The 24,357-nt window shown below is 37.8% G+C and overlaps 1 protein-coding gene across 7 annotated transcripts in view; it reads right to left on the minus strand.

The window, feature by feature from the left end:
• Fam172a (family with sequence similarity 172 member A) overlaps positions 1–24,357 on the minus strand; it is a 365,442-nt gene that overhangs the window by 108,356 nt on the left and 232,729 nt on the right. For 3 of the 7 annotated variants that reach the window (XM_048331053.1, XM_048331057.1, XM_048331050.1), the window contains 2 exons: positions 21,634–21,718; positions 1,259–1,584 (listed from right to left, as the gene is read on the minus strand). In XM_048331053.1, coding sequence (XP_048187010.1) covers positions 1,394–1,584; positions 21,634–21,718 — 276 coding nt within the window. In that variant the 3' untranslated portion in view covers positions 1,259–1,393. Of the gene's footprint in view, positions 1–1,258; positions 1,585–15,672; positions 16,013–21,633; positions 21,719–24,357 lie in introns of those variants that run through there. The other 4 variants (XM_048331051.1, XM_048331055.1, XM_048331056.1 and 1 more) reach the window with 2 other exon arrangements.

A 24,357-nucleotide genomic window follows, 5' to 3' on the forward strand; every position in this document is an offset into this window, starting at 1 on the left:
GATAGCACAATCAGTGGTTCATTGTGGCTTCTGACTGCAGAAGCAACACCCTCCACAGGCCATCCAGATGGGCAGTCTAGGAAAGAAAGCTATGGGGTTGGTGTTGGTGACTTTTGGTGGGAGAGACCTTAGTAAGTGATGAATCACCTCCGGTCTAACAATAAGCAATTGACTCAATGTTTATAACCTATGAGTATCTCCCATGCTCTCCCTTCAGACACTGACAGGAAAAAGCCTCTGCATACCCATCCCATATCTCAAGCCTCCTCTAAGGATTAAATTATCTAAGAGTTTGTGTTTGTACAAAATTCTGCTAACAAAAAAAGCGGTATACTAGTTTTCCATGGCTTTCATTTTTCAGTCAATATTGTGTTTGTAAGAAAAAACAGTCTATAAGTGTTTTCTAATGACCACAGTAACAACTGACACTTTTTTTTGGTCAGTCATAGGGCTTGAACTCAGGGCTTGGGTGATGTGCCTGAGATTTTTTTGTTCAAAGCTAATGTTCTACCACTTGAGCCACAGCTCTTCTTCAGGTTTTCTGGTAGTTAATTAAGAGATAATAGTCTCACACACTTTCTTGCCTGGGCTGGCTTTGAACTGAACTGAGACTCTCAGATCTCAGCATCCTTAGCAGCTAGGATTACAGGCACGAGCCACTAGCAGCTTGCTAAAACACATTTTATTTATTTTTTTGCCAGTCCTGGGGCTTGGACTTGGAGCCTGAGAACTGTCCCTGGCTTCTTTTTGCTCAAGGCTAGCACTCTACCTCTTGAGCCACAGCGCCACTTCTGGGCATTTTCTATATATGTGGTGCTGAGGAATCGAACCCAGGGCTTCATGTATACGAAGCAAGCACTCTTGCCACTAGGCCATATTCCCAACCCCAACAGACACATTTGCATTGCATTAAAAAACACGAGACATCAAAACTGTATCTACTTTAATAAACCTTAATGTAAATGCTAGAGAAAAACAGAAAACAACAATAACAACAAAAGCAACAAAATGGAACGTCTCCCTCAAGTTTTTTTGGTAGGTTTCCAACCCCCCTTCCCCCCTCCCCACCCATGCTTAACTTTAGACAGCGAATGGAGTCGCAAAACGCTGAAATGAACCCCAGTGATTTTCCCTTCCCCCTTTCTCTGAACCCCCAGCTACTCGCATCTCGGGGCAGCCCCCTCAGCTTGAAAGCCTGGGGAGGCCCAGCGTGGCGGCTGGGGCAGAGAGAAAGGCTCCTCCAGCAGGAAAGTGAGAAGAGGAGTAGAGAGGTGTAAGGCAGGAGCCCCCATAATGGTGGAAATCAAAATGGAACCCGGGGGCCAGGGGAAAGCACACTGGTGGTCCCGGGAAAGGAGGCCTGGCTGCCCCCACGTTCTCCAGCAGGGAGACTTCAGTGGTTGGCCAACCGCCCATCTGGCTCCGGTTGTAGAACCAAACTTGGACCAGGTCCTTCTGCAGTCGGAGGTGGCCCGCAATGCGGCTGATCTGCTGGGGTGTGGGCTTGGGGCACTGCAGGAAGAGTTTCTCCAGGTTGATTCCGATCCGTCTCTCCCGGCTGGCTCGTCTCCGCTTCCGCCCCTGCTGCAGAATCATATCCATTTTGCATAAGCCCAGAAGGTTCTTCTCATCCACTTCCTGCAGCCACATTTTCAGCAGCGGGCGCAGCTTCCACATGTTGGCCAGGCTGAGCTGCTGGGCCTCGAAGCGGCATATGGTGGTCTGGCTGAGGACCTTCCCAAACATGGCTCCCACAGCGAACCCCACGTCGGCCTGCGAGTACCCCAGGGTCAGCCTCTTCTGCCTCAGCTCTTTGGCCAGCTGCTCCATCTCCTTCTCTATGGCCGAGACGTCCTCCGGCACGGCCAACTTCGGGATGCACCGCAGGGCGATGTAGGGTCCCAGGCAGGTGCCCTCGGGGGGGCTTCGGAACCATGCCCCAGCCTCAGCAGCCCCGCAGGGTGCGATCTCGCTCAGGAACTCGTAAGGTGGGGGGCCAAGGGGCATGCCCCACACCTCGGAGCCTCGGCAGATGCCAGAGCCCGGCCCTGGCCGCAGCAGCAGCCTGCCAGGGGCAGCCTGGGCGCTCAGCCAGGCTGGAGTGTCACCCCGCAGAGGCAGTGCCCCTCCAGGGATACCCCCGCCACTGCCTGGAAGGGGATAGACGTTTGAGGGCCTGGGTCCGGCCATGGGGTAGGACGACCCCCCAGCAAGAGTCTGGTACGAACTGATGGCCCTCGAGGAGGCTTCCGAACAGCCGCCAGCCTCGCCCTCGAGCCCCGCCCCCAGCGGACGACAGGGCCTTGCAAGCCCGAGGGGCCGGTCCAGGGTGTTAGTGCGGCGGGAGGGGGGTGGTGGAGGTAAATCCTGCCCACCCGCACCGTGACAACCAGGGTCCTCAGAGGGAAGAGGCTGCCTCACTCCTCATGGCCGTGGCTTTCAACTCCCAGTAGGGTGTGGGCATTGCTGCGAACCCCCCTTAATTCATTATCGTCCCCACCCCACTGTCTTCAGACAAAATACTGTCAACAGCCAGTCCTCTGTGCACATGGATCCCCCTCTGCGCCTTAAGCACCCTATGCCTAACCGAGGCACCCCAGGTTGAATTTCTAGCTAATATCAGTTTGCTGTCTCAGATTCTATCCCCACCCCCACTCTGTGCCGCGGTCATTAATGAGCAGTTTCTCAACTCTAGTCTTTTCGTCTTTTCTTTCTTTCTTTCTTTCTTTCTTTCTTTCTTTCTTTCTTTCTTTCTTTCTTTCTTTCTTTCTTTCTTTCTTTCTTTCTTTCTTTCTTTTTCTTTCTTTCTTCCTTCCTTCCTTTCCTTCCTTACTTCCTTTCCTTCCCTTCCTTCCTTTCTTCCTCCCCTTCATTCCTGCTTTCCTTCCTCCCTCCCTTCCTTCTTCCTCTGTCTTTCTTTTTCACTTTTGTTCTCTGTCTCTGTCTGTCTGTCTGTCTCCCTCCTACCTCACAGAACATCTAGCATCTACAGTCTTGTATACAGGGTCTCCTAAAACATCTGAATTCTGCCATTTCCACCATCTACATCTAATTCTGCCATCTCCATTCATTCTACTTCATTTATGTCACATAGCTGCTCCTCGGAATTAGTTCATTTTGCATACCCATAGAGATAACTTTCCAGAAACCAGACCAAATCTTGACCAAAGGCAATCCAACCCAACAACAACAACAACAACAAATCAATGTCATTTTCTTCTTACTAGCTAATAGTTGATAATGTGGGCATTCACATTTGTGAGAGTAGTATAGTCAGCATTGTGCTTCTCCCTGCCATCCTCATCAACCACACGCCATCCGTACCTCTTACCTCGTGCCCCCAAGAACATGTCATACTTTTCTCCCATTATGCCTTTGTCCATGACATTCTGTCAGCCTGAAATGGCTTCCCTGTTTTTGGCCTCATTCTTTCAAATCACTCTCCTTAGAGAACACCCTATTTAAACTGCATCCCTTGTTTCTCATTCTTAATCTACTTTATTTTTGGTATGATGTGCATCGCTACCTAAAATGTTTGTCTATCTTATTGTCTAGAGGGCAGGGATTTGTCTAGTTCAATACCATGTCTGCCATATCTTAAGTTGTTTTTATTTGGAGCAGTCATGGGGCTTGATCTCAGTGTCTGTGCACTGTCTCTGAGCTCCTGTGCTCAAGGGTGGTGCTCTACCACTTTTAGGCACAATTCTGCTTCTGGGTTTCTGGTGGTTACTTAGAGGTAAGAGTCTCATGGACTTTTTCCTGCCCAGGTTGGCTTTGAACCATGATTCTCAGATCTCAGCTTCCTGAGTAGCTAAGATTACATGTGTAAGCCATTGGTGCCTAGCTACCTTAAGTTTTTACTATAACTTTATTAGTAATAATGTTAGTGTTGATAAACACCAGTAATTATTGTATGTCTATTTTTTCAAGAAGGGTATAGGAATGATAAAGCCCAGAACATAATAGAGCCCGGACTGACACAGTGTTTAATACATGTTTGCTGAGTGAATGATAATCTTTATGACTCTGAGAGTAAAACTCATTCAATTCAGGCTTAACATTGAGACATGACCTCCCCCAGTGGCTCTCATCTCTTCTCTTATATAGAACAAGGTCCTATGTGCTTCTTCCTGGATGAGCTTTTCCTAGATGAAGGCAGTAACTTAATACTAAATAAAACTCAACACTACAGGCAACAAGGTTGTAGAAATGGCCTTGGAGGAGGAGGAACAATCTGGAAATTAACTGCTGTTACCCCAGCCCTGAGATTTGATGTGTATGTAGTATGTGTCTTCACTGAAACTTCTCTTTGTGTGGGTTAAAGACAGAATTTTTGTCTCGAGTTCAGTGTTAAGTTCTCAGCATCTAAACTGTATCTGTTAAGTAGAACAAAGTCAAGAAATAGTTACTGAATGTTGAATAAATGAGTCTCTGAAGCATTAATGGTCAAAGACTTGCTATTAGTCTTGACTTAGATTGTATAATGTCTATAACAACCTTATAATATAAAGGATTTCAATTAGGAATAATTTTGTGGGTACCAACTTTTTCTATGTATATTCGCTTAAAAAAATCACAATGAAACCAGTGCTTTACAATTAACTTGGGTGCTCTCAGTTAAGGCTTTTTCTTTTGGTTGTCTTGTCTGTCACTGCATATATCACCTAGTTTAGGCATATATCTGCCATAAAGAAAAGCTCATATTCTTAAAGGAAGTCTTGCTATTACCTTAAAGTATATTTAATATGCTATGGAAGTGGGACAAGCTAGGGATATGAGCAGAAGTATACTAGAGATGGCAAAGAAACAGATCAGAGGAAGAAAGCTGAAGGGAATGCCCAGCACAAATAGCACTGCTAGGATGAGAGTGTTTGCAAGGCTAATCCATCACCTTCAACAAATACAGGGACTTCTTAGGAAGTGATTAGATTACAATGTAAGAATTGGGTCAGTTTTACCCATAGGGAATATAAGTACGGATAAGAAACACATGATCCAGGCCTCCATGAATTTATAATCTAAATGAGAGAGAAGGGTATCTGTCAGAAGAGTAGGACAGCTATACTCACCAAATAGTGGTTCAGAGATTTCCATTACTAGGATCTCTAAGATTGGCAGATTTCAGAAGTTATTTTAGGTAGAAACAAAGCAAATATTAGCTAGAATTTGAATTATTAGGTTCTCTTGAAATATCTCCTGTTCTAGGGAGGTAAAAGTCCCTTTTCAGAAACCACTGATGGCAAGAAGCAGGAAATGCTGGAAGTAAATGCCTTTATACAAACAAAGTATCATAGTGATACCTTTTAGTAATGTTTTGGGGAAATCCAGTCTATATACTTTGGGTTACCATGGTCTCTCTTGCTTCTCAACTAATTGCCTTCTCCATTTATACAAATTTCTGTCTTAAACATTACAGATACCACTTATATAATGTGCAGAGCAATGTGTTAATCCATGGCTATGTACATACAGTTTTCTGAGTAGAGTTAAGCCCAACCAAAAGCATATAGATATAATATTTATTTATATGTATGTATTGATTTATTGTATGCATGAGTGTGTGTGTGTGTATTTACTAATACTGGGGCTTGAACTCAGGGCCTGGGCACTGTCCTTTAGGAGCTTTTTTACTCAAGGCTACCACTCTATCACTTAAGGCACAACTCCACTTGTGGCATTTTGGTGGTTAATTGGAGGTAAGAGACTTTCACAGACTTTCCTGCCCAAACTGGCTTTGAACTGCATTCCTCAGATCTCAGTCTCTTGAACAACTGGGATCACAGGTGTGAGCCACTGGTGCCTGGCTCTGGATGTGATGTTTTAAGTTAATGTTAGTTATTGCTATTTGTCTGTTATTTCATTGGCCAGGAAGGTAATTTTGGATACATATTTTCCAAACTCAGCTCTCCCAAAGCTGCTTACTTTTGATACAGAAAGATAATGCTTTGTTCAAGTGTATATGAGAAATCCTCAAATAAAGTAACCTTGAAAAAATGTAATTGAAAGCTGTGTGTTGTTGGCTCAAATCTGTAATTCTAACTCACCAGGAGGCTGAGATCTGAGGGTTGCAGTTCAAAGCCAGCCTGGGCAGGTAATTCCATTGAGACCCCAATTTCCAATAACCAGCGAAAAGTCAAAAGTGGAGCTGTAGCTCAAGTGGTTGTATACCAGTCATGAGCACAAAAGCTCAGGGACAGCATCCAGGCTCTGAGTTCAAGCCCCAGGACTAGCACACATGCGCACACACACACACACACACACACACACACAAAACAACAAAAAAAGAAAAACAAAAAACAAACAAAAACAGTAATTAAATCAACAGAGCAAACCAGAAGATCTGAGAATAATGCATGAGCCAAACACAAAAAGCAAGGTAGACCAGATGATCCTGACCATTATTTTCCTCTGCCAGGTGTCTGAGTAAGTTAGTTCTGACTGGGCATCAGGACAGCAGACATCATAGCAACACAGGGCCCCAATAACCCAGTCAGTCATGGAGCAAGACAAAAGCCAAAGGCAACAGACAAGATTCAGACATTTATCACCAGAAAGTCTTTTGCATCTGAAAGTAAAGTCAGGAATCCAGGAAAACTCTGGCAGCTAAGTATTATAAGGGAAGATGCCTCCCTTGTCACAGTGAGAGAATTAACACCACACATTATAGCGAGTTCTTCACTGACAACTACCTCAAAATACACCCAAATGATCAAACTTGTCAATTCTTTTTGTAGGATTTTAAGTACTAAATGTGTAGGGGAAAATGGAACAACAAGGATAAATTATGCAGTTAAGAAAACTAATAAATTACATAAAATAAGACATGTAAGCTGTTACAACATAGAAAAAGCTAATGAAATCAATATAGTAACTAAGTGGGCTTATTTAGCACTCTTTGAGACAATTTCCATTCCTGACAACAGTAGCACTGCTCTGTAGAGGGATTGACAAAGGGTAAGTTGGGTGAAAGCTCAGTTATTTGTGAATAACATCACACAAGGCGCTTTTACCTCTATGAAATATGTAGAAAAGCCTGGGATGTAGTAATGTTGCTATCCTAGAATTGCCTTGATTCTCGTTCAAAAAGATAAGACTTTTTGTTGTCTTTATATTATTAAAGAATGCTGCAATGCAACTATTGCTTAGAAATAAGTACTCATGATAAAAATATGAAATAACTACCTAGAAAGACACAATACAGAGATTCACAGGTCATAGATCAAAGCACTCCACTTCAAATTGTTCATTTGAGAAATTCATGAGATATGAGCTTCCTGTGCTATACTTTATATGCATGTCTGAAATCTCAGAGAAACTTCTTTGGAAAATTGACATACACTAAAAAAACAAAAATGAAGTATAAGAACAGAAAATAGGTCCTGTCTGGGAAAGGGAGGGTGGATGGAGAGGGGATAGCGGGTAAAATCAAATTACTTAATACATATGGGAAAATAGGACAATGAAGATTGTTGAGATTGCTTTGGGAAGGAGGAAGAGGAGATGAGGGACAATGATAGAACATATACATATATGGACATATCAAAGTGAAACTCCTTTGTATAGCTATTTAATGCTAATAAATGTGTAAGAGCTATTAAGCAGAAAACCCCTACAATCCTCACCAGAAGTCGTAATGAGTTTGAGCTGTCTATATGAAGCAGGAAGAACAGTTGGAATGAACAGGGTTGAGTTGAAAGGCACTGTGGTAAGTTAGGTACAGTCACATGTCAGGTATAAAGGTTGAAGGTTCTTATTATGCCAAACTTGATCTAAACAAACTTTTAGCTAAGTTTTCCCTTGTTACAGAAGAAGAGCTTTAAGGATGCTCTGGTGTTGATTTTGCCTGAGTATAGTAACTGTCTTCTACATTCAAGTTTTCATTGTGATTCTACTTTAGGGCAGTACATACACAATTGATGATAAAAATCAAATAGGAAAAATTAATTATTGTCTGTGACATTTAAAATTTGTTTAGTATGTTAAAATTGTCTTCATTTCAGCTAAAAATGAATAGACAAATGAAAAAATAGTGATATAATTTGTTTAGGACACTGTAATTTAAAACATTATGAGGACTGAGAATTAAGGTGATTTATTTATTTCTTGTACAAACTTAGAGCATTTCCATTATCATTGCATAGAAAAATACATCAGCTTTCATAAACAATAGTTCAGTATGTCATATGAGTTCAGAGTGAATGAGAAGTGAATGACAAGTAGGATTTCACAGCAGGTAACTTTTAGAAGCCATGAATTTTTTTTTCTCAAAAAAAGATTTCAAATTTATTGAATTTTGTACTATTAATTCTATTAATCTTTTTAAGACTCTATGAAAGTCAAACAGTCATTCACGGTCTCCTTCCCTTTTTAAAAAATGAATTCTTATTTTAGTTAACAACAAAAGCAGTAATGATCATAGGAATTCAAGATGTAACACTAGACCAAAAATTGTAAGTAATATTGTTCCTAAACTTGTAAATTAAAAAAAACCACTTTCCTTTAGTACTGTAAACATGATAATTCTTCATTATAGTGGTTCTTTTCTTTAACCCCAGAATTTAGGAGGCTGAGGCAGGAGGATAGTGAGCGGGATGCTAGCTTGCTATACAGAAACTCCTGTCTCAAACAAACAAACACCCCACCCAAACTTACCAAACAAAATCTTTTTAGTCAGTATATCCAGTCACTTCACTCTGATTCCAGAATTTTAAAGAAAACAAATCCAGTTGTCGGCCTCTCTTGTGGGCCAGACTTTTTTTGCTCAAATCAAACCACTTGGCTACAGTTCACTGCTTGAGTTTCTAGCAGCCTTTTTCCTCATTTTGTGTGTGTATGAAAGATGTCAGCCTGATGAAAGTCTTGTCTTCTCAGAAAACAATGGTATCAAGCCAACTGAGACTAGAAAACTAAAAGCAAGATTTATATTTTCACTATTTAATATCACCTTTACTGTTTTGATCATTCAACTGGCTTAAGGTGTAGAAAAGTACAGGGAATAAGAAATACACAGTGTTTTTATCTTGTTGACAATCAAGGAATCCTGGTGAGTGTGAATTGGTCAACTTCTTGCGAGAGTTTTGTATTTTACTTATGTGAAATTTTCTGTAATAATTTCAATTCAAGGAATACAAAGTTCCTTGACTGATAGAAGTTTAGATGATATATAAAGCAGAAAGCAATGAATTTAAAGTTTCTCACAAAAATGCATGCTGGGGAAGGTATCATTTTTGAAGGGAAGGCAATGCATTAAAGAGCAGATAGGCTTTTGGGTGCTGAGGAGAGTGTTAGAAAAGCATATTAGCAGGAAGAAGAATAAAAGAGAAAGGGTATAGAATGGAATTTAAGTGGAAGACTGAGGAAAAGGAAGAAATAGGGCAGAATACTGAAGAACAGTAAAAAAGAGTTTAAATATTGTACTTCTGTAGAAGATTTATCAGAAGGCTTGAAGAAAAATCCTATGACAAGACATGACTAGAATTGGAACAGAGGATAACCTTAAACTATAGTGAACAAGAGAGAAATGACAGAAAGTTTCTGAGTTCTCAGATTCTGAAAAGCAGTAAACAATTTTCAAAAAGCTTGCTGGACAAAATAATTGCTAATAATAAAACATGGAATATATTTATGAAATATATTTTAAATATCTTAATAAAGTGTAAAATATATTTATAAATTTTTGTTTATAAAATTAGTATATATAAACGTATAAGAATAACCACATAGGCTGAAATTATGCAGTGATTATAATAATCAAATAGGAAAAATTAATTATTGTTCTGTGATATTTAAAATTTGTTTAGTATGTTAAAATTGTCTTCATTTCAGCTAAAAACGAATAGACAAGTGAAAACAACAGGGACATAATTTGTTTAGGACATTGTAATTTAAAACATTGTTAAGACTGAGAATTACAGTGCTTTATTTATTTCTTGTACAAACTTAAAGTAGTTTGACCAGTGATTTCTTCTTGTCATATAATTTAAAATATGGTTTAAGGATATCTTCCCTATGCATGGGCAAAAGTATCCTTTCTCATAAAGACATTCAAATTCCATTTTAGCTTTCATTCCTTTGCTCAATTCTATTTTTGTTGGTTAAATCTCTCTTTCCATCATCTATTTTTTTTTTTTTTTTTTTTGGCCAGTCCTGGGCCTTGGACTCAGGGCCTGAGCACTGTCCCTGGCTTCTTCCCGCTCAAGGCTAGCACTCCGCCACTTGAGCCACAGCGCGGCTTCTGGCCGTTTCCGTATATGTGGTGCTGGGGAATCGAACCTAGGGCCTCGTGTATCCGAGGCAGGCACTCTTGCTACTAGGCTATATCCCCAGCCCCTCCATCATCTATTTTAATAAAATGGAAGACAATGTGTGTGAAGTGATAACAGGAACAGAGTGAGCAATTCAGTAACAAATAAGGTAAGATATGTTGTCACGACTAGTAATCATGATGTGTGCCTGCTATTTATTTATTTTTATTTAATTCAGGACCTGTGTACCTTACCCCTGAGCTTCTTTTGCTGAAGGCTAGTGCTCTACCACTTGAACCACAGTATAACTTCTGGCTTTTGCTGAGTAGCTTACTGGAGACTAAAGTCTTATGGCCTTTTCTGTCGGGGTTGGCTTTGAACCATGATCCTCAGAACTCAACCTCCTGAGCAGCTGGGATTAGAGGTGGGTACCACCAGTGCCTGGCAGTGCCTGTGACTAAATGGACCTCGTGGACTGGCTTGTAGTAAAGATTTTGTGTTTAATTGGGTGACTCCCTGTTACTATTCTGAGGTAGCTGAAATTTCCAATTTTGTTGGTGAGTAGAAGGGGAGGAAGACATTATTAAGTAAAGAATGGTGATTAAAATTTATGTTCATCAGAACTATACCAAGAGTAGTTTTTGAATATTTATTATCCATAAATTAGATACTATTTTTTGAATTGAATATGGATTACCTCATTTAATTTTGAGACATGGTGGTAGTATTGTCTCATTTTATACTCTGTGTGATAGAGAATAGAAATTTCCTACAGTCATGATAAGTCCAAAGCTCTTCTTTTTTTTTTTTTTTTTTTTTTTTGGCCAGTCCTGGGCCTTGGACTCAGGGCCTGAGCACTGTCCCTGGCTTCTTCCCGCTCAAGGCTAGCACTCTGCCACTTGAGCCACAGCGCCGCTTCTGGCCGTTTTCTGTATATGTGGTGCTGGGGAATCGAACCTAGGGCCTCGTGTATCCGAGGCAGGCACTCTTGCCACTAGGCTATATCCCCAGCCCCCAAAGCTCTTCTTAATGAAGTCTGGCTTGTTACTACTAAAGAATTTAAAAATGAAAAGTAACATACATTTGGTATGCATATCAATGATAAACAAACAGTACAAGAAATGTATCCAATGCTTAACGTATGAAACTGTAACCTCTCTGTACATCAGTTTTATAATAAAAACTAAAAAAAAAAGAAATGTACTCATTACCTTGCATATGTAACTGTAACCCCTCTATACATCACATTGACAATAAAATTAAATTTAAAAAATAAATATTTTTATGAAACAATATAGTGGTTTCAAAAGAAGTAAAGATGATACTTCCAACATGTAACATTTGCTCATATTTCATTATATCTGTGAATCTGTTTCCTTGACCATTACCATAAGTTATTGTGAGTGAGATAATAGTAAATAACATAACAGTAAGAAACAAAACAAAACAAAACAAAAAAAAACTTCAGATTCTCAGCCAGGCACTGGTGGCTCATGCTTGTTATCCTAACGACCCAGGGCTGAGATATGAGGATTGTGGTTGAAGGTCCATGAGACTCTTATCTCAAATTAACTGGAAAACCAGTGGCACTGTGGCTCAGAGTGGTAGAGCTCAGGGATAGTACCCAGACTCTCAGTTCAAGGCCCATGACCCACAAACAAAAAACAAGAAAAAAAACAAAAAACCCCTTCAGATTCTCACAATAATATGGAAGGAAAATAGACAAGTACAGAAAATGTACTAAATCTTAGATACTTCAGAATACCATTAGCAAGCAGGGTGCGAGTATAGGCAGAGTTACTCTTGGATCACCAAGTCATTCATAAGCATTACTCCCTCTCCACAACCCGTCCTCCCATTTCAATGATCATCACCTGAAGAATATTTGCAAAAAATGAGCTTTTTGAGGGGAAACAGTCATCTCTAACATTCTTTATGGTCATAGTTTAACCTAGTACCTAGTACATATTAGTCATTCAATGAACTTTTGCAGAGATGAAAAGATACATATTCACAGTTTCTTGCCTCAAGAGAATAAAGAACACCTCAAATTTAGGCAATTCATTAGAATTAGGATCCAATATCTGGGGGAAAAAGAAGGATTATTAATTGATAATCAGTAAATAAATCAGCATTTCTTTAAAATTTAAATTTTGCTGTTTGCTTTTACTGGTTGACTTTGTTTCTGAAGAAAGTAAAACAAAAAAAAATCTGAAGAATTATTTCTTCCTAGGAGAAGTACTACAAAAATCTATATTGCTACATTTATGGAAGGCTGCCTTGTCACTCTAAAATTCAAACTGAGTGGCTCCAATTTCACATAAAACCATTTTCCCACACTTTGGTTATATTTATCACTTGTATATGTGGCCTTAAATTCACAATGTCTTATTTTAAATTTAATCACATTCCTTCTGGAAACTAAGCAGGAAAGGTCTGACTACTATACTATATAAGTTAAAATTGAAAGACAATTAAATTTCTTTGAAGATTCTTTGTTTAAAAAATTGAAATTTGAGATTTTTCACATTACCTTTGAAATACCAGCAAATATATTAGATCTTCAATACTGAGTTATGTTACTAGAAAATCTTTAGATTTTTCAATATAGCACTCATTGATATAGAAAGTTATCTTTCTTTCCCAAGTTAATTTTCAACTAACTTTTATATACAGCTTTAGAAATTAAGACATCATTTAATCCAACCAAATATTGTCAAAGATTGTGCCATGTGGTTAACCAGCGTTTCTCTGTGACATATGCATATACAGTACCTAGCTGATATATGCATTCTTCATTTCTTGGTACAACATACTGAATAGTTTAGAGATTTGGGCAAAAGAGACATACCAGACAGGGACAAATTCAAAGTCTCAAAAATATTTAAACAGCTATCAATTAAATAAAATTTTTCACATCTACAAACTTGAAGTCTTGATCTAGCAAATTATCTCTCAAAATAGCGTTTTCCTTTTGCAAAGGACTTTATTTTTAAGAAATATTACAAGACAAAGTTAAAAATTATACTCCTGCTTTTAACATGCTGATAATAAACTCAGAACATCTTGGGATTTTATAAAGAGAAAATATTTGCACTATATATAGTACCTAATGTTGACTTTGAAATTCCACTTTTGTAACAAGGAATGTTCATTTTAGATGTTCTGACTCACCCTCAGAAAGCAATACTGTTTCTCTGAGGAGGCTGTCTGGGGAGTACTTTTTAATTTTCCAGAAGCCATGTTATTCCTGGTGACTTTTTGTTACAAGACAGCAGCAAAGAAGATGTACATGGAAACAGATAAGGAATATGTGAGTGAGAGTGGGCTGACCATGGGATGGAGTGAAGCACACAGTCCACACTGAGAGAGAACGGGAAAGCAAGTGGACCCGGGCAAGTTAGGTAGGGAAGGACAGAGACATGTGGGCTGGAGAATATGACTGCAGCATTTGGCAGGACCAAAAGTCTCTGGGTGCAGGAGAGTGGATGCCAAGCCTGACTTACTTTTCTCAGCAGTATGGATTTGGCATTTAAGAGCAATACAGCATTGCTACAGGTACAGTAAACATAATTGCTTTCCCACATTAACTCATAATTCATTTAAAAATTTTATTATTTATTTTAAATTTATTATTTATTTACAAGCATTCTAAGAATAATTAATTTTCTTCAATCTTTAAAGAGAAGAGTTAGTTCAGTAAAAGGAGAGTTGCCACCTTTACTGCCAATTCTTCGAAGGATTTTTCACAAATTGCTTCAGAAAGCTGTAAAAAACATGGTGGTTATTTTTAATGTTTTTAAGTGAGAGTTCTGGAGTGAGACTGCTTATATTCACTGTGATTACTAGGAAAACTAGAAAGTAAAATGCACATGTCAACACTGGACCCAATTAAATATATGTAATCAAGGCCAATGTTAGTGAGCTACACAGATGAAAATTTTCATTTAGATAGGTTATCTTAAATGATTCTTGAATCAATTATTTCCCCCAGAATTACTGATTCCAGTTATTTAAATTTCACTAAGAACACAGAATCATACAATAGCATAGAACAACAAAGTTAAACTAGTAGATAACAGCTACAAGACCAATCGAACAAAAATAGCCTGAAAAGTTTACTTATTTAGTTAATGAAAACACTACTTTTAGATTAGAATATATCCTTTGAATGGAAAGAGAAATACTATAATTATTTTCTTTCTTTCTTCTTTTTTTTGGTGTGTGTTGGTATTGGCCTCTTGCTCTTGCTTGGCTTCTTGCTCACAGCTAGTGCTCTACCATTTGAGTCATGCTTCCAGTATAGCATTTTGCTAGTTAATTAGAAATGGACTCTTGCATGCTTAAAACCTTGATCCTTCAGGTCTCAGCCTCGTAAGTAGCTAGGAATAAAGGGGTAAGCCACCCATTCCTGGTTGTAGAATGCTACAATTCTTGAGCAACTCATATAATCAAAGTAGTTCAGTATCATATATGTTAATATGTTTTGAAATTTAAGGTCTGTTTACATGGTAAAGTTTAAGTTTTTCAACTACCGAATTAATTTTAATATGTATTAAAAACTCAACTTGTCTATACATTCTGAAGTCATAACATTTTAAGGGCAATTACTGTTGATTTTTAAATACTATTGTTAGAAGAAAGTGATTATTCACTAACAAAGAAGTGATCAAACTTCATAGTGAAATTTCCTCCAGGAGTAGTTTCAGCAGTAAAGTAAAATGACAATTTAACAAATATTCAGGAAGTGTAATCAGTAAAATGGTCAAGCTGAGCTTTTTTTTTTTGCCAGTCCTGGGGCTTGAATTCAGGGTCTCGCACTGTCCATGAGCTTCTTTTGCTCAAGGATAGCACTCTACCATTTGATTCACAGCTCCACTTCTGGCTTTTCCTGCTTATATAGTACTGAAGAATCGAACCCAGGGTTTCATGCATGCTAGGCAAGAACTCTACCACTAAGCCACATTCCCAGCCCTCAAGCTGAGCTATTTAAACAGGAAAATTAGGGTTGTATCAGCAGGTTGCCTGTAATTCAAATTCACCTAGAGAGTGCTAGCTTTCTATTTCATGTTCTGGTGAGGAAATGGGGTTTGGCAGTCAGGTTTATGTTACCAACAGTCTCCTCCTTCATCCAAATCAAGAAAAGCCCATCTAAATATAGTATATTTTTTCAAGTTTAATTCATAACCAATAAAACATCTAATGCATTTGTTCTTTTTCCTTTTCAACTCTCTCTTTACATTTACTGCTGTCTTTCTAATCTCCAGGAACATGGGTTTGTATCATATATTCTGGTTAGGCTGAAATAATGGAGATAGCCTATCTATCTATGACATGGTAAGCATAAGGAACAATGTGACAGATACTTACTAGAACTATGTTAAGATGTATCAGGCATTTCTCCAGGGTACTAGCCTCAGGTATTTCTTAACAGAAGGTTCACAATGATGCTGTAAGATGGAGCTGTTCATCCGAGGTGCCTGGTGCAACATGGTCTCAGATATGTCATACTTCTCACCCTTCAGGTCAGAAAAGGGGCTTGGGATGGGATGGAACTAGGGTAGCAAGGCCCTGCTCACTTCTGGATGTCACTGACAGTGAACCTATCATGATGTGCAAATGCTATACTTTCTAAAAGAGGATGCTTTAAGAATAGCTGACAATTCTTACTAATTTTGAGACCCATGATTTATGGTTACTGTGAACCTCAGAGAACTGGTGAAGTTAGTGAGGAGAAGGTCATGTTTTCAAGAACCCAGAACAAGAGCCTGTTGGGAAAACAAACTGAGAATAAGGATGCTGACTTTAGAGTGAAGTAGGTACCATAATGTCTAGGTAAAGCATCTCTGAATAGGCGAACACTGTTTCTCAGTGGAGTGGGGGAGGAATGGGGTAAGTCAGGATTAGAAAGAATGTACTAGGAAGGCCATCTTCTCAGCAAGGCTTCTCAGGCTACCTACCAAAAGCAAAATGTCATCTCAACATATATATACTTCAGCTCATCTCTTTCTGCTTCATATTTCTTCCTACTATCATCTAACAAGCAATGTGCTTTCTTGTCTATCTTGGTCATTGCCTGTGCCCCCTACTAAATTGCAAATTCCATGTAGAACTATTTTAAATAATTTTTATTATTATAAAGGTGATGTAGACAAAGGATAAAAAGACAAACAACTCCAAAAGCAATACTTGCAAAACCATTTGGTGTAAACCAACTGTACAACTCATGGGGGGAGATGGAAAGGGGAGGAGGGATGAGGGAGGAGGTAACAAACAGTACAAGAAATGTACCCAAGGCCAAACATATAAAACTGTAACCTCTCTGTACATCACTTTGACAATAAATAAGAAAAAAAAGGTGATGTACAGAGGGGTTATAGTTATCTAAGTCAGATAAAAAATACATTTCTTTTTGAACAATGTTACCCTTTCCCTCCCTCTCTCTCAGATTTTCCTCTTCTGTTCCCACCCAGAAATTATGTAGTTCATTTTCAACACAGTGTCAGGTGAGTAACACTGCTCCATTTGTTCACCAACTGTCTCCTATTCCTACGTCCACTTTCCTCTCCCAAAGACAGATAAATAAACAAACAAGACAAAAATAAAACAAAAACACCACCAACAGAGAAAGGAGTTCATTTCAATAGATAATATTTTATGTGTTCAAATGCATATAGCTATTGCACCATTGTGCTCCTCTCCTAAGAAGATACTCCTCTGGTCATACTGTCTGTGAATGCCTTGAGTCCTACATAACTTATCATGTCCTAATGTTTTTTGTTTTGTTTTGTGTTACCATACAGTGTGTTTTCTTATTGATTTATAGCCACATTCTAGCTACTACAAATGAGGGAAACCACACAACCTATGTTTCTCTGGGTCTGGCTTACTTCACTTAAAATAATTTTTTCCAATTTTTCCCTTACCTTTCTCCCTCCCTCCCTCCCTCCCCCTCCCTTCCTCTCTCTTCCTCCAATAGCTCACAAACAAGGTCATACTAAAGCTACCAGCACAAACAAGTTATTACAGTATTGTTTACCATAGCCAGGATATGGAATTAGCTTAGATGTCTCTCAATGTATGAGAATTTTATCAGTTATAATTAATTGTGGAATCCCTGGCATCTGTAGGAATGAATGGTACATGGTATACAGTGGTGAAATGAATGCACAAGGCATGCATGAACACACCTGGAGAGGCCCAAGGGAACACTCAGAGGCTAAAAGTCAATGATACTTATCCCAATGCAGCCCCAGTAGAATCAGTCTGGCAGAGTGTCCTGCCAGTCAGTCACAGGCCAGCTAAGGTAAGCAATGCCGTCTTATAAGGAGTCAGATGGGATCCATTCTCTACAACCATGTCTATTCTCCAACATTTCTATTTTTCTTTCTTTTTCATCCTGGGGGAATGTCCTCAAACAGAGCCAAAATTTACATAAACTATTTTTAGTAAGCAGCATGTCACACAAGATTATTTCTATTTTCATCTTTACTACTATACTGACATCTTCAACTTTATTGTTCCCATATTTCTATCCTCTGTCCTTTCATCTGGAGGTTCCTTGTTCTTTTCGTCACTATCTTTCGTTTTCTACCTTTCTAATGCTTTTGTCTGTGTAATGTTTTGTGAGCTGTATTAATGTCACAGAGAACATAGGAAAACATGAATAAGTAAGTTGTTTATAAATAGAAGTAGAACAGGAGTAAAATAGAAGGAAGAATATTTCTTCCAATGACTTCTTTCTTACTAATGGATTAAAATGGTCAACAACAGGTTCAAAATTCTATAATGCCTAATGAGTATATAGTATTATATTTTAAAGTACTTTCTGATGAAATTGAAATATCTCTCTAGAAACTACAGAAACTGTTTACAGAATAATTCTATAAAATAACTCAGGTATATACTTACAACTGCTATTATATAAGAACTGACCAGAATATAATTATAAAATATGCATTAATCAATAAGAACAGATTAATAAGCCAAAGATTCAAGATATCTCAAATATCTACTATTCACATGTAATAATAACATAATATCTTGTATAAGTCAGTATAAGGCCCAACAATGACAACTCTTGAGATAAGCTGTATTATCAAATACTATATTTTCTTTAAAAATAAAAATAAAAACAAAACAGTATGACTATACAGAAAATAAGTACAGATTATAATTTAGATAGAATTATAAATGTCTACTTTACTTGTTTTTAACTTAGTTACTGCAGGAAAATATCACTTATAAAATGAATATTATAGGAAAAATCAATTTTTCTTGTTAAAATTAATAGACTTAGTCATCATTAAAAAATCTCCAATTTAAATGGCTAAGTATGTGCAAAACAAGCTCATTGATATCATTTGACATATTCAGGCAAAAGATAAAAGTATATAACAAGAAAAAAGCTGATAATTTAACAAGCACAAAAAAGACTTCATTAAATTGAATGTATAGTCTGAATATCCATTTCTAATTTGTGGTCAGTACACAAATGAAATCTTCAAATAATTGTTAAAGTACTATAGAACTATTAGTCAGAGAAATTTAGGTATTTCAAAGGTACTTGAACAACCTTTGGTTATTTTCATTTGAATTTCCCACCATCACCTCAATCAAACAGGGTCATAAAACAATTTCCCCATCTCTTGCCCTTAATTGATTTCTCCTCTAGCTCTCTCCTCTGGTAATGATATTTTCATTGTCCTAGATATTTATACCGCAGCTCATTCTGGCCTCCTCCCTTCCCACATCTAATCTATGTATCATCAAGGAGTGTGTGTTTTTCAGGAGTCTATTTGTTTTCCTATCCTCTCCATTCCTGTTGCTACGACTGTAATCTGTAACCTGCTGAGCCTATTCCCTTTGCCGTTTTGTTCCTTCCTTTTATGTATTTATTTACTAGATACCCTTACTCAACATATTTAATGACTTATTGAAGGAAACTACTAATTTTTTTTATAAGCAAGTATGGATAGTGCTGTGGGTGTTAGCCCTAATCACATATTGATGGCAGCTTCAAAGGGAATCTACTTACTAACAGAAGAGCAAAAGAACCTATTCTTAACTTTGTTTTTTAAAACTTTGATAGGAAATACATTAGTCACTATGAGCTCTTATTCACTCTATGTCTTCAGTTTCCAAATACTGCTTGAAGCTTACCCCATGCCTAATAAATATTTGAAAACCGGATGGAAGAGTATACATGTGCACACACACACACACACACACACACACACACACACACACACACACACTTGAGATGATAATGTCACTTTGTAGTACAGGATGGTCTAAAAGTGTATTATGTAAGCCTAGACTGGACTTGAACTCATATTTCTACTTCTGCCTTCCAAGTGCTGGGATTACAGGCATGTAATCATTTGCTATCCACATTTTTTTGGGGAATTTAAACCCACAGGGATAAGGTTGCACACAGTAGGAAGTTCTGTCATAAGAAACAACTGGTCATATAAAAGCTGAACGAGATTCTCGGCTTAATGTAAGTTCAAGTGAGTATGATAAAGAAGAAAATATTTTCATTCTGATAAATTTGTAAGCAAATTCTAGCTAAGGAGTAGAAGACCAAGTACAGAAATAAACTAAAATTTTAATGAACTTTTTAATGTCCTTTTGGAAAGAGTTGCTCTGAATTTCTACGGTATTAGATCTAAGATTCACCCTAAAAAGCTATAGCCTCAATAAAATAAAAAAAGAAAAAGAAAGAAGGGGGGGGGAGGGTAGGAAGGAAGGAAGGAAGGAAGAAAATAAAGGCTATTTTTAGAGTAACCACGAAAGTTGATTTAACCTTGACTGTTGGGGAACAAATCTCCTCCAAATTTGGTGATTAAAACATTTATCATCTGAGTTTTTGTGGGTCACAATTGTAAACACAGCTTAGCTGCTCCATACTTTGTCACAGATTCCAGGTATACTTACGGGTTGATTGTAGTTTCTTCTTGCTCTGTCTCATTACTTCTAACTTTCCTCCCTGTCTACTCTTATTACTAATTTTTTTTTGCTCTGTGGATTGAAGATCCAGCATCAAATGTCAAGTCAGCATCTTTACAGAAATGATTTAACTAGCTATCCTCAAATATTAGTTGAAAACCCTTTGCTGTACTCAGTCTATCTGTCTGTCTGTCTATCTAATTTCCTAGTTGTTCTGTTTTCTGTATACTAACAAATCTATAAAATTTAGTTATAATAGTGAAGTTTAGTTGAAGTTCATGTATTAATGAGAGTGATATCTAATAATAGTTCATTACCCTAGAATTTCAACTATTCTTCAAACCATTTCTTTCAAACATGTAAACATACCAGCAACTCCAATTACTTAATGACTAGGAATCACCTATGATTGGTATAATAAAGTAGGTTATGTTTCAAGCCTGTGCTCATTCTCTAGTAATTATGACCACAGCAAGCCTACTGCTGTTTATTAGTCATAACTAGATATTTTTGTTGTAACCTAAAATGGCTGGAAGCTGTGAAAGTCAAAATAAGAAAGGAATAACAAATGCCACTCTCTTTTCTTACCTAGAGACTCAGGCACAGACTTGGTAGGATGGAAATAATGCTATACTTATACTTCCCAGAGGCCAGTTGCTTCTGGAGGTGCTAACCTCTTCGCCTTTTTCCTTTTAATAAGCAAACCAGCCTTGCTTTTATACTCTGTGAACATCTTCAGATCCAGTTCATCCTTGCTTCTTGCATTGTTCTGTCTCTTTTCCCTGGGAAGTCTATTTTGCCCCTTTTCCTACAATCCAAATTCCAGCGACCACAGAAGGTCCAGCTACAATCTATTCATTAATTTTTCAGCTTGGAAGTTGACTTAGTGGTAGAGTACTTGCCTAGCATGTAGGAAGCTCTGGGTTGGATTCCTCAGTACCACATAAACAGGAAAAGCCAGAAATGGTGCTGTGGCTCAAGTGGTAGAACAAAAGAAGCTCAGGGGTAGGGTGCCCAGGCCCTGAGTTAAAGCCTTAGGGCTGGCAAAAAAAAAAAAAAAAATCTAAAGCTGTTAGGCCACTGAACAGCCTTCACTACCCAACACATGAAAGGGTGTGTGCTCAGAGACAAATATCCTCTGAAAATTTCTGTCTGGTGATTCACTCTGTCTTTTACACACCGTCTCACCTCTCTAGGCTTCAGCAACAACCATATATATTGCCCCTGAATTTTTTCATCTAGTCATCTTACTAACTTTGTTGATAGGTATTTTACGGAACTTAACAAAATGAGGCACTGGATTAGAAACTCGCAGTGCATTATCAATAATGTATTTCACAATTTAAGGAAGAACAATATATTTAATTACAAAATAGGATTCTAAATTTCCCTGGCATACTTTTACCTTATCTCACCACACCTTTTATTTAACGCATACCTGCAGAGACGCGAGGACAGTCAGGCAGCATGGACTCCACGGACGTGTCTAATGGTTCTGAGCTAGAAACCCAATTACAGCAGTTCTGCAATGTAACACAGAATATATTGTTGGAACATAATTTAAACCAAGACTAAGTTTTGAGATAGAAGAGCTAAATTTATCCCATGAAATAAATTACTAAAATTGTATCCAGTTTCTTTATGCTTTAATTTTTTGTAGGTAAATAGCCAAAGGTTATTGTAAAATATACCTTTTACAAAACAGATCATCTGCTGATATAAAGAAAGCATGTGGGCTGGGAATATGGCTTAGTGGTACAGTGTTTGCCTAGCATGCACGAAGCCTTGGGTTTGATTCCTCAGTACCACATAAACAGAAATGGCTCAAAGTGATACTGTGGCTCAAGTGGTAGAGTGTTAGCCTTGAGCAAAAGAAGCTCAGAGACAGTGCACAGGTCCTGAGTTTAAGCCACAAGACTGGCAGTGTAAACTTGTTCAACCACTCTGGAAAGCACTATGGAGGTTCCTCAAAAAGCTAATCATAGAGCTCCCCTAAAAGCTAAACATAGAGCTCCCCTATGACCCAGTAATACCACTTCTGGGAATTTGCCCAAATGACCACAAATAAGGACACACTAAAGCTACCAGCACAACTATGTTCCCTGCAGCATTATTTGCCATTGCTAAGATATGGAACCAACCCAGATGTTCCACAGTAAATGAATGGATCAAGAAAATGTGGTATATATACACAATGGAATTCTATGCTTTCATCAGAAAGAATGACATACCCCTATTCATAAGAAAATGGAAAGACTTAGAAAAAATCATATTAAGTGAAGTAAGCAGACACAAAGAAATATAGATTCCATGGTTTCCCTCAACTGTAATAATTAGTATATGTCTAGAATAGTCCTAGAAGAGGATATCCTCACAATAACTCAATAGCTATGAACATATGACCATGTATGATGATGCTGTATACATGAAGCCCTGGGTTTGATTCCCCAGCACCACATATATAGAAAATGGCCAGAAGTGGCGCTGTGGCTCAAGTGGCAGAGTGCTAGCCTTGAGCAAAAAGAAACCAGGGACAGGGCTCAGGCCCTGAGTCCAAGGCCTAGGACTGGACAAAAAAAAAAAAAGAAAAAGAAAAAGATGATGCTAAGTGTAATGAACTCCAAGATATGGAAATAAGATGTTTTTCTTTGTTGTTGTTCTTTTTAATGTACAGTGAAGATGTGAAGTTATTTCTTTTTTCTTTCACTTTTTATACCAATGGTTTATCCCTGTTGTCACTGTATTTGATTTTGGTACCCTGTGTATTGTATACATGTATATCTGAAATGAGGAAGGGGAGGGGAACAACAAAATGGTGAGACAAAGGACAAAGGGCAAACAAATTCAACAGCAATACTCACAATATGTTGGAAATGAACTTTACAACTTGGGGAGGGTTTGGAGGGGTAGGGAAAGTAGGGAAAATTAGGGAGGGATTAACAATGTTCCCCAAGAAATGTACTTTTACCTTATGTAACTATAAACCCTCTGCATATCATCTTGACAATAAAATTAAATAAAAAAGCACTTAACTTGTGAATCACGATGTAATATTTTTCAAAAATGTTAGAGCTAAGAAATAAGCAAATGTAAGGATTATAGTTAAGAAAAACTTTAAAAAAATCTTTAAAATTTTTGAAGTAAATATTAATTTAAACATGTAAAAGAATAGCCAATTTCTAACCATTACTCTTTGTCTATGAGATATCAGAAGAAATAAACTGCAAAACCTGGCCTGAATAAAATGTATTCTTCTTTTAAAAAAAAATTTTACTCTGTCTTGCTCTGATGAAGTTTGTATCAAAATAGTAATACATAAAGACAACATAATGAAGTATAGCAATATGTCCAAGGACAGGAAGCTTTCAATATTAAAGACCAGTCTCAAAGGTAATGATTATCTGCAACTCAGTCAAATAAAAGTACTTTATATATTTTTATACATATTAAGTTTACATTTGAATCTGGTTTATAAGACTTCTTTTTAAATTCCCAACAACAACAACAACACACACACACACACACACACACACACACACACACACACACACACACACACACAATGAGTTTCCAGACAGATTTCATTTTAAAAGAAATCATCCCATCAATCATGTTGGAAAAATCGGTGATTGCTATTCTGGTAAACAAGCATGTATTGTGTATTTTTAGATGCTTGCTGCCCTGGTTGTGCACCATGGAATCCGTCCTCACTGTGGAAAGATCCTTGACTGGTAGATCAAGTGTCTTATTGTATTTCCTTAATTCATTCTGTCTGGAAGAAGATGTCAGCTGTGTTGCAGTGAGGAGAGAATTTCAAAGGCCCTAGTCCCCACCAATAAACGCTGAGGAATGGCTTTTGAATAGATTTGTCAAGGCAACCCTACTGTTCTGGGACCAGAGAGAGCAGGAATAATATAAAGGAAGGGTTGCTGTATGAGATTAGAAAGTGAAGTTCACAAAGCATGGCAGATTTTTGTAAGAAACAGTGGATCAATGAAACTATTGAACTGTGCAGAAAAAAAAACATGAAAACAAACACAACATCTAGTAGTGTCCTGAAATGTGTTCTCTATTTTCATATTTAAAATGGAAATACTTTTCATGTACTACAAAGCTTGATGGTTTTAAAATGGATACATATTCTATAACATGCACTCTTAAT

This window comes from Perognathus longimembris, chromosome 22 (genome assembly GCF_023159225.1).
Source record: "Perognathus longimembris pacificus isolate PPM17 chromosome 22, ASM2315922v1, whole genome shotgun sequence".
NCBI classification, from domain to species: domain Eukaryota; kingdom Metazoa; phylum Chordata; class Mammalia; order Rodentia; family Heteromyidae; genus Perognathus; species Perognathus longimembris.